This window comes from Gigantopelta aegis, chromosome 13 (assembly GCF_016097555.1).
Source record: "Gigantopelta aegis isolate Gae_Host chromosome 13, Gae_host_genome, whole genome shotgun sequence".
Classification (NCBI taxonomy): domain Eukaryota; kingdom Metazoa; phylum Mollusca; class Gastropoda; order Neomphalida; family Peltospiridae; genus Gigantopelta; species Gigantopelta aegis.
This window is the reverse complement of record NC_054711.1, coordinates 22223480-22234789: the sequence shown is the minus strand read 5'-3', so window position 1 is coordinate 22234789 and position 11310 is coordinate 22223480. Positions and strand designations below refer to the sequence as shown.

At 42.3% G+C, this 11310-nt stretch overlaps 2 protein-coding genes across 2 annotated transcripts; one reads left to right on the top strand and one right to left on the bottom strand.

Annotated features, from left to right (window-relative positions):
* Window positions 1–4461: 4461 nt before the first annotated feature.
* Window positions 4462–5560, top strand: LOC121387221 (putative nuclease HARBI1). The gene is made up of 2 exons (XM_041518246.1): window positions 4462–4655; window positions 4900–5560. Exons 1-2 carry the CDS (start codon window positions 4462–4464, stop codon window positions 5558–5560), a joined length of 855 nt encoding a protein of 284 aa, XP_041374180.1.
* Window positions 5561–5640: 80 nt separating this feature from the next.
* LOC121387337 lies at window positions 5641–7196 on the bottom strand. The gene is made up of 2 exons (XM_041518385.1): window positions 6490–7196; window positions 5641–6310 (listed from the first exon to the last, which is right to left on the bottom strand). The coding sequence occupies exons 1-2, from the start codon at window positions 6884–6886 to the stop codon at window positions 5949–5951; spliced, it is 759 nt and encodes a 252-aa protein (XP_041374319.1). The 5' UTR covers window positions 6887–7196; the 3' UTR covers window positions 5641–5948.
* Between the last annotated feature and the right edge of the window lie 4114 nt (window positions 7197–11310).

The window sequence follows — 11310 nt, the reverse complement described above, 5'->3', positions numbered from 1 at the left end:
TACTGGAGAGCTCTGTCACCTATGTTTTTAGATTCCAATAACCCACGATTCGCCACCATTACCCAAATGCTTCGCCGTTTTTTATTCCCAATTTTCGATTAAAAAATCTCAGTCTGAATGCGAATAGCTCCCATTTTATGGGGTGTTTTTTACTTTAAATTGTCTATGAAGTCAAATTTTAGAAATAAAACCTATCTACACAGACAACCATGAAACACTGAAACACGTCTAGCTGAGTGAATATGCCTGGTTGATTTTATCTCGTTCCAGCCAGTGCACCACGACTGGTATATCAAAGCCTGTGGTATGTGCTATCCTGTCTGTGGAATGGTGCATATACTTTTATAAAAGATCCCTTGCTATGAAAATTGAAAAAATATTTAGCGGGTTTCCTTTCTAATACGATATGTCAAAATTACCAAATGTTTGACATCCAATAGCCGATGATTAATAAATCAATGTGCTCTAGTACTGTGTACTGTACAAGAAGGAAGGAACTGTTTTATTTAACAACACACTCAACACATTTTATTTTACGGTTATATGTCTTCAGTTAAGGACCACACAGATAATGAAAGAGGAAACCCGCTGTGCCCATTTCATGGGCTACTGTTTTTTTTTCGATTAGCAGTAAGGGATCTTTTATATGCTCCATCCCACAGACAGGATTGCACATACCACGGCCTTTGATATACCAGTCGTGGTGCACTGGCTGGAACGAGAAATAGCCCAATGGACGCATTGACGGGGATCAATCCCAAACTGGCCGCGCATCAAGCGAGCGCTTTACCACTGGGCTATACCCCGCCCCTATGTACTGTTCAAACTCCAAAGTGTGTTTTAGCTGACCAATGCAAGCATGTTCTTTTTGTGACGACAGGGGCGAAACGTAGCTTGGTGAAAAAGCGCTCTACTGATATGTGCAGTTGGTTTAGGATCGATCCCTGTCGGTCTATTTCTCATTCCAGCCTGGTATATCAAAGGCCATGGTAGATGTATGTGCTATCTGTGGGATGGTGACTATAAAAGATATCTTGCTACTAATGGAAAGATGTAGCAGGTTTCCTCTCTTAGACTAAATGTCAGAATTACTAAATATTTGACATCTATTAACGCATGATTAATAAATCACAATGTAGTGGTGTCGTTAAACAAAAAAACTAACATTTTGATTGTAAGTTGGCCAATCTGGCTATTTCTCGTTCTAGTCAGTGCACCACAAGTGATACATACATATATGTATATCAAAGGCTGTGGTATGTACTACCTTGTCTGTGAGATGGTGCATATAAAAGGTCCCTTGCTAATAATAGAAAAATATAGGGGTTTTCTTCTGTAAGACTATACGTCAAAGTTACCAAATGTTTGACATCTGTTAGAACATTATTAATAAATCAATGTGCTCTAGTGGTGTTGTTAAACAAAAATAAACTTTTAACTGTTAGTGGATCCATTAGGCTATTTCTCGATCCAGCCAGTGCACTATGCCTGATATATCAAAGGTTGTGGTATGTGCTGTTCTGTCTGGGATAATGCATATAAAAGATCCCTTGCTACTAATGTAAAAATGTAGCAGGTTTCCTCTCTTACACTAAATGTAAAAATTATCAAATATTTGACATGTCCAATAGCCGATGATTAATAAACCAATATGCTCTAGTGGATTCGTTAACGTTTTACTTTAATATTGGTTTGTGTACTGTAGAAGCTCCAATGTCTTGTTTCAGCTAATACATGTTCATTTCGTGATGTCACAAAGTCAGTTGCAATTTACACGAGTGTCTTATGCGTATGTCTGTGTCAGTACCAGAATCTGAGAGAGCGTGGTTGTGGGCAGGTGTAAATATCACACGCAGAGATAGCGAATATCACACACTGAGATAGCGAATATCACACGCGGAGATAGCGAATATCACACACTGAGATAGCGAATATCATACACTGAGATCGTAAATATCAAACGGACTGACTTGAAAATGTCACACTAAGATATCCACGAGGCCTCTACCAGTGCGGGTGTCAGTTTCAAAGTCGTTACTTAATCACCGCATGAAATGACTAATAAGCACTTAAACCAACAGTGGGGTTCAGTTTCAAGTTTAAAGAGCTTTAATATATATATATATATAGTATATATATATATATATATATATATATATATATATATATATATATATATATATATATATATATATATATATATTTGTTTATTTATTTATTTATTTATTTATGTTGTTTTAGTAAACTAGTCGGGGAGTAGCAGTCCTCTTTGTAGCGATGCAAAGTGGGGTGAGATCCCCAGTAAATGATTTCTTCGAGAGTGGCTGTTTGGTCGCCCAACGGACTACCTTTGTAAAATTCTTAGTCACCCTTAGCCAATAAAAGGTCGCCATGGGCGACCGGAAAACTGCTAATTTTCAACTCTGCATTAATCTACTGATGCAGTAAATAAATGTGTAGACAAGTGATTTTTGTTTGTTTTATTTAACGACACCACTAGATCACATTGTTTTATTATTCATCGACTAATTGACATATAGTCTTAGAGAGGAAACCTGCTACATTGTTTCCATTAGCAGCAAGGGATCTTGTATTAACTTTCCCACAGACAGGACAGCACATACCACAACCTGCGATATAATACCAGTTGTTGTGCACTGGTTGAAATGAGAAATACCTCAATGGGCCCACCGATGGGGATCGATCCGAAATCGACCGCACATCAAATGAGCGCTTTATCCACTGGGATACGTTTCGCCCCTGGATCTGATACAGAAACAAACATGCCAAATAAATAGACTTCTACTCGAGCATCCGAACAATGAAGTTGTGTTCTTCTGCAGTGGAGATTTTTCTCTCACACCTCACCTCCTCCCCCCCCCCCCCCCCCCTTAGTGTCTGTGCTTTGCGAACTTGGACGCCTGTCCAAGTATCGTATTCAGCACGATGGGAGTTCGGCGATCGTCACGCTGATCTACGGTGATGACAAGCCAAAGCGATCTACAAGTAGGAGGAGGAGGCGACCCAAGGCTACTCAGGGGGGACCAAACCTGGCGGCTCTTCGAAGAAAAAGGCGAAACTGACGGGGGCGGTTCAGGGAGGACCAAAGTGGCTCAACCACCGAGGGCGGTCCTTCTTGCGTCGCCGCCCCCATCTACTCGACTGGAGCCAACGCCAGGAGCGGCCCGGGGAGGGGGGGGGGGGCAAAGCTGTCAGCTCCACTGACAGTGTCGGCCCCTACTGCTCGAGTTCCAGGGCTGATGGACACCGATCATGTGATTATCACAGACCCGCCAACCAGTCCACCAGTGCCTCCGAGGGTTGTTTTTGCCCTAGCGGCGGTCCAGCGAGAACCCAAGAGGAGGGAGGTGTCAACGGCCACCATACCGAAGATGTCCGACCCACCCGATCCAGGGTGACTTCACCAGCAGCTCGCAAATCAACGGTCTGTGGAATGATAAACAATGGCACAGCTTCTAGCCAGCCAAGGGAAGTACCAGATTCAAGGAGCCATCCGCTCGGACAAACTCTACGTGACAGCACAGCGGGACGGGCTGTTCAGGCAGGGACTGCTATCCATGGACAATACGACCACCCACCGTATTCTCAAGATGGTGTTTCAAGGAGACTACTTAGGAGTCATAGGCAAGTGCCGTGTCTGCCTGACTGAAGGACTCCCCAACTTCAGACCTGAACAAACTATCAGCTCACAATGAATCCCGCGGCGCAACCTCACCTAGGTCAGGTAACTTCCTTTTTGGGGCTTTGTTGGGCTTTAAATTTTTCGGTCGCGACTCAAAATTCTTATGTTTATTTTATTTTTTTTGTAAACAGTCCAACGCACTTTACTTTGGCACCCAATCAATTGCTCAAATCACCTTAAAACTTTTTAGGCCAAGCATTCCAAAATACGTTTCGATTTAATTATTCAGTCCAGACATGTGTGGATCAGCAGGTTTTTCACTTTATGACTTAGGTCTTTGACCGACCACTAAGTTTTTTATTCCAAATTCTGTCCACCTCAATCTTACCTCTGCCCGACCCCCCCCCCCCCCCCCCCCAGGCCCGGACTTAGTCACTGGCGAAAGTCAGGGATTAACCCCATGACAGGCATGCGTGAAGCCTTCATGGCATATATGCACGTTAAAATTTTAGCCAGCCAGCCAGCCAAATAAATATATTTAATGAAGTAGAGTTCAGGGGTGGCCGCATCGAAAGTCCGATAGTGACTGTCGGAGCGTTTCGGCAGCTATCGGAGCTTTGTGGGAGATTATGTGTGGCCTATCGCCAATAGTGAGTGCATCGAAACCCCAATAGCTGTCGGCCCGATAGCAGACCGATACGGCATGGCGCACACAAACTCCGATAGTGTCCGATAGGCTATTGGCCACATCTCCGATAGGCCATTTCGCTGGCGGAGCCAAGAGCACGTTTAGTGAGTCCGACAGACATTCACTGAACATGTGGCACATGGATGCTGACATTTTTTTTGATGAGGCTGAAGACATGGATGATGGTAGAGTGTATAGACCAAGGGTCAATCCCTTTGAGGACTTCACCGACGACGATTTCATTCGAAAATATCGGTTCACTAAGCCTATTTTCACGCAGCTACTGGACATCCTTGCGCCGGCCCTCGAGAGATACACACACAGGTACGTTTCCCAATGTTTACATTCGTTTGTACCAAGCGTTCGGTTTCAATGAAGGGGAGGTTCTTTAATTATTACGGCGGGAGGGCAGTTTTGTTCCAATCATTCATATTCTTAGTACCGACATGGATTTGTTTTGTTTTTCTCTAAATTGATACACGCTGTAATTCCGTACTTTACTCCAACTCCTCGGGAAGTGAAATGGGTCAATATAGTAAGTATTAAATAATTATTATTATTTTGTCAGGTCACAATCCTTGGATCCCTCCCTTCAGCTTTGCACTGCGGTTAGATACCTCGCCCAAGGAGGATTCTTGCCTATGGTGGGAGATGTACACGGCATCAGTCCAAGAGCCGCAAGCAACTACATCCATACCGTCGCTCAAGCTATATGTACACGAATGGATCGTTTTATCCGTTGGCCAGCAGCTGACGAGATTGCCCTAGCCAAGAGGCAATTCTACGACCGATTTGGATTTCCATGTATTATCGGCCTCATCGATGGGAGTCAAGTACCGATTCACGGACCCTTCCCCCCTGCCAATGAAGCGGTGTACGTTTGTAGGAAAGGATATCATGCAATTAATGTTCAAATTGTGTGTGATGCAAACTTGATTATTCGCGATTTAGATGCAAGATGGCCCGGATCGACTCATGATTCATTCATTCTTCGCAATTCACACATTTGGGATAAGTTTGAACAAGGACATATTCAAAATACCTGGCTCCTCGGCGACAGTGGATACCCATTGAAGAAATGGCTCATGACCCCTTATCAGAATGCAGCAAATGATCCACAAGAACGATTCAACAGACAGCATGTTGAAAGTAAAGATGAGGCATCAATGGCCGTGTTTGCCAAGTTTGGTGTATGTACTATGCATAGCAGATCAGTGGCATGCTTTTAAAATTTATAAAAATTAATAAAGAAGTGGTCGAACAAATGAAATTGTGGAATCATTTTTATTCTTTCACGTAATTACACAAATGCTTAAGCAGGTTGTCCATGTGTGCGTAAAAACACTCGTAATGCGCAGTGCGTGCAGTCAACAAATTGAAAAAGCTACATACCATTTCCACGCACTACGCATAACGCGTTCTTTACGTGCAAATGGACAACCGGCCTAATTTAAGGAATTGAATGGTTGCCAAATGTTGGGGTCACTCACAACGGGAACCAGTTCAGTCAGTTGAGCGTTTAGGGGTTTTGGAGACTGGTAGGGTGTTGAAGAGTACTGCCTCCTTAGTTTCTCGTGGTAGTACCACTGCTTTAAGTGGTACATTTCTTTCTGCACTTTAAGGTTTTTCTTCTCTATCTTGAGCATCTTCTGGTAGTACCCTTAGCACGTTTTCGTTTCGTTGACGAAGGCGTGCGCGTATCCGATCGACTGACGGGCGTATCCGATCAACTGACGGACGTATCTGATCAACTGACAGGTGTATCCGGTTGACTGACGGGCGTATCCGATCGACTGACGGACGTATCCGATCGACTGACAGGTGTATCCAGTCGACTGACAGGTGTATCCGGTCGACTCGCAGGCGTATCCGATCGACTTGCGGCATATCATGTTGGTACTTAAACGTGGATGGGGCATCATTAGTCGGGCGTAACGTACTAGAAGCAGCCACATTAGATGCAAAACCGCCAATTATTCCTGAAAAACCAAAAAAATGCCCATTACATAGACTTGAATCAATATAGAGCTCGTTGGATCAAGGGGCCACACGAGGTTAATGGCATTTTTAAACACAGATAGCAAGAGTTAGGATCATGTAAATCATGAGTTAATGTACCACACATAAATAACTGAAAACATAAGTTTATTCAGCTTACCTGTTATCTTCTCCAATGGTATACAATGGTAGATGGTCTGTTCTTGCTCTGTCAAGAATTCGAGATCTTCGGCATCCACCGTGGTACACTCTCCTCCTCCCGTTTTCCTCATCTCTTTTGCACGGTCGCAACGTCGTTTCGCCGCCTTAACTTTGACGTCCCGCTTTAATTTTCCCCACTTTTCACTAATACTGTCCCATGATCTCTCGGTAGGACTGATAGCATTAACTGCGTTCGTTATTTCTTCCCTAATTTTCTTTTTGTCTTTGTGGGACAATTCATTAGAGAATGAGCCTTCTAATTTCTCATGATGCCTGGCGAATAATGCTAAGATGGTATTTTTTTCCTCCGGGTTATAATCCATTGCCCTAGGCCGCTTGGTCTTCTTTTCAGTCATTTTCACTTATATCTATGTATGCGTGTTTACTGTGATATTGACACCAACAGAGTTACCCGCATGCACTTGGCGAGTCAGCGAGCCGTTCCCGGAAGACAAACAATAGAAATCTAAAATTAGTGCACCAGAAATTCATTTCAGTCTGTGTTATCCATGACAACAATTACGCGCGCAGTCGTTAGCTGTAACCCGACACCCTATCGGAATATCTCGCCATCGGAGTCCTACCGGACTTTGTGTGCGGCCACCAGACCTGACTCCGATACGCTATCGGCTGACAGCGTCCCGATAGTCATTAGCGCCCCGTTCGCTGTCGGACTTTCGATGCGGCTACCCCAGAGCAAACAGTGACTCACCCTGTTGTGACCATTTGTTACATTTGTCTATTTGTGCAAACATCATAACAACTGAGTCTTTTCAAATTTGTTTTGCAGTCTTGTAACATTTAGTTGAAAATCACATCATTATTTGCAGGGCTAGAATTTTTTTGTTTTGCTTTGTTTGGGTACACATGAATTTGAATTAATGAGCATGGAAGGTGCAAGACACTAAGGGGTCTGGGGGCATGCCCCCCACGAAATATTGAAATCTAGAGGCTCTGAAATATTTATCATTTTGCAGCCATTTCAGGGATGTTACATACCAGTAAAACCATTGGGCCCCTTGCTCCATATTCATAAACGTACTTAAGTGAATGTATGATACTTATCTATGTACTTTAAGTATGTATTTAAGTATCATACATTGACCTAAGTACGTTTATGAATACGGAGCCTTGCCTCCGCGCTACCTACGACCCTGATTTGCTATACAAGTTTCAGAGATCACTACATACATGTAATTCTAAAGCATTAAATATACCGATGCAAAGAAATAAGGGATCACTGAAAGACTGACTGCAGACTGGGGACATCTCAGTTACAGTGAGGCTCAGTCCATGTTGTGTATTCCTTACGTATATTTACATCTATTATGCTTTTAATGTGGCTGGTACTGGGGACCTCTCAGTTACAACGAGGCTCAGTCCATGTTGTGTATTCCTTACGTATATTTATGTTTTCAGTGTGGCTGGTACTGGGGACCTCTCAGTTACAACGAGGCTCAGTCCATGTTGTGTATTCCTTACGTATATTTACATCTATTATGCTTTTAATGTGGCTGGTACTGGGGACCTCTCAGTTACAACGAGGCTCAGTCCATGTTGTGTATTCCTTACGTATATTTACATCTATTATGCTTTTAATGTGGCTGGTACTGGGGATCTCTCAGTTACAACGAGGCTCAGTCCATGTTGTGTATTCCTTACGTATATTTACGTATATTTTATTATCAGTGTGACTGGTACTGGGGCCTCTCAGTTACAGCGAGACTCAATCCATGTTGTGTATTCCTTACGTGTATTATGTTTTCAGTCTGGCTGGTACTGGGGACCTCTCAGTTACAGCGAGACTCAATCCATGTTGTGTATTCCTTACGTGTATTATGTTTTCAGTCTGGCTGGTACTGGGGACCTCTCAGTTACAGCGAGACTCAGTCCATGTTGTGTATTCCTTATGTATATTTTATTATCAGTGTGACTGGTACTGGGGCCTCTCAGTTACAGCGAGACTCAATCCATGTTGTGTATTCCTTACGTGTATTATGTTTTCAGTCTGGCTGGTACTGGGGACCTCTCAGTTACAACGAGGCTCAGTCCATGTTGTGTATTCCTTACGTATATTTATGTTTTCAGTGTGGCTGGTACTGGGGACCTCTCAGTTACAACGAGGCTCAGTCCATGTTGTGTATTCCTTACGTATATTTATGTTTTCAGTGTGGCTGGTACTGGGGACCTCTCAGTTACAACGAGGCTCAGTCCATGTTGTGTATTCCTTACGTATATTTATGTTTTCAGTGTGGCTGGTACTGGGGACCTCTCAGTTACAGCGAGACTCAATCCATGTTGTGTATTCCTTACGTGTATTATGTTTTCAGTCTGGCTGGTACTGGGGACCTCTCAGTTACAGCGAGACTCAGTCCATGTTGTGTATTCCTTATGTATATTTTGTTTTCAGTGTGGCTGGTACTGGGGACCTCTCAGTTACAACGAGGCTCAGTCCATGTTGTGGATTCCTTACATGTATATTTATGTTTTCAGTGTGGCTGGTACTGGGGACCCCTCAGTTACAGCGAGGCTCAGTCCATGTTGTGTATTCCTTACGTATATTTATGTTTTCAGTGTGGCTGGTACTGGGGACCTCTCAGTTACAGCGAGGCTCAGTCCATGTTGTGTATTCCTTACGTATATTTATGTTTTCAGTGTGGCTGGTACTGGGGACCTCTCAGTTACAGCGAGGCACAGTTCTTGTTGATGACGAAGCCCGATGGGTCGTTTCTGGTCCGAGACAGTTCCAGTGAGAATTACATCCTGAGCCTGTCCTTCAAGTGTATTGGAACCGTGTGTCACACGAGGATAGAGCACCACAAAGGTCGAAGTTATATATATCGTGTTACTAGTATAGTGTACAATATTTACATTAAACGTAGAGTCAACTCAAACAAGAGCCTTATGTGTTGGAAATATGCATACCCGGACCACCAACACATACTGACACTTTAGCAAATGAAAAACGCGTAATTTTAGAGTTAATAAAAAAACCCATGATTATTCCTGCTAACTGGGGGCAGCCATTTTGTTTCGTTTTTGTGACGTCCGGTGTGATAGCTTGGGGCGAAGTGTACAGTGTAAACAAAAGCAGTAATTTTCGACAAGGCGCTTTTTTTTTTTATCAACCTGACTTGTAAAACAGCATACATGACGTAATAATATAATAAAATATTTAACTAAATATATTTCAAGTTGCATTAACGGAACAAAATGGGGTTATATTATTTTTCTCTGTTAAATAATCCAAAGGAAAAATGTACACTATTAGGCCGATTGATATGTTACGTTGGAGCAAAAACGACAACCCACGATACCCAAGTGATAATTTTCTTTTCTTTGGGTCTACGTAATTGGTCAGTTCTGTGGTTTTAGATGGAAAAGTCTACTTAATCAATAGTTTTACAGAACTATTTACAGTAATAAACCATGTCCATTACAATTTTAGGGGCGACAGGTAATATTCCATAATACCGGTATGTATTTTTGTGTCTAGACAGCGTCAATTAATTGGCTCGTCTGGGGAGGTCAAGGTTCATTCGAGGTGGTTGGACGTGTTTTTGTGTGCTCCTCAGAAAATCTTATTTTTACCTTTTTACATTATTATATTTCAACCAAAAACGCACTGGTTATAAAGGATCACCTACAGCTGACAGGCAAGTTTTTGTGTTATTTTAGTGGCCTTATTTTACAAATTTAATAAAACCTGTATAAGATGACAAAGTAAACATCGCCACACCTCAATCCCCCAGCCCAAGCGTAAGCCCAAGCCAAAGACTAAATGGTGAAATGTACTCATGGACTTTGACCACAATTGATAATCGTCATGTACTGTGTGAGTACAATTTAGCAATACTTTGTGGAGTTTGAGCGCATAATGTAAGCTGTCGTATTGATATTATGTGAACAAAATATGTCCAAAACTCGGCTGAACTCAAAATGAAACTTATCAAGCGATACCAGTTTTGAAAGTATGGACAAAGATAAACAAACGACCAAAAGTAAGGTAAGCCTGACCCTAAAAAGATGCGAGCTACTCAAGCGGGAGATTCTGAAAATCAACCCAAATTACCGGCTACACTCAGAAAATAGGTGCAACTGGATCTACAAAACTGGATCTACAGTCGGTTATAGAACAGCTGCAAGTGATAAATGAGAAAATGATTACAAAAGAAGATTTGCGCCATGAGCTTGAGACTAACAAAAATGAACTAATTAACTGTCTCAATGAAAAAAATCGAAAATTTAGAATCAAGAGTTTTGACATTAGAAATTGAAAAGATAAAATGGAAAAAGTTGTACACATACTATAAGTCAAATGCCATACAAACGAAGCACAAGCAAAACTAGCTATGTACAAAACTGAACTCGTCACGAAGAAACTAAACGACTTGGAGCAATACACCAGGAAAGACAGTGTTCGCATGTTTGGGGTAGTCGATACTAATAAAAGTGAAACGGCGGAAGAAACGATGGATGCCGTTGTTAAAGAGTTGGCGAAAATAAATGTTCCTGTAAAAAAAATGATATTAGCATTGCTCACCATATGGGAAAATTCGAGTTGAAAGATCTCGGCCAATCATTGTAAAGTTTAAAGCAAGAATTCATAAAATTCAAACCCTGTCCCAAAGAAGAAACCTCAAAGGCAGTGGAATGGGAATTAGTGTGGACTTGACTCAAACAAACCGTCAGTACTTAACGAAACTACAAGAACACGCAGATGTCGAGGCCGCATGGACAAGTGACACCAAGTTTTTTGTCAAACTGAAAACAGAACGCC

Excerpts from the sequence above, each read along its gene's own strand:
- LOC121387221 (XM_041518246.1), top strand. The coding sequence starts at position 4,462 with ATGTGGCACATGGATGCTGACATTTTTTTTGATGAGGCTGAAGACATG. Across the intron at positions 4,656-4,899 it reads CTCGAGAGATACACACACAG|GTCACAATCCTTGGATCCCT; the intron begins GTACGTTTCCCA and ends TTATTTTGTCAG.
- LOC121387337 (XM_041518385.1), bottom strand. The coding sequence starts at position 6,886 with ATGACTGAAAAGAAGACCAAGCGGCCTAGGGCAATGGATTATAACCCG. Across the intron at positions 6,311-6,489 it reads ACCATTGGAGAAGATAACAG|GAATAATTGGCGGTTTTGCA; the intron begins GTAAGCTGAATA and ends TTGGTTTTTCAG.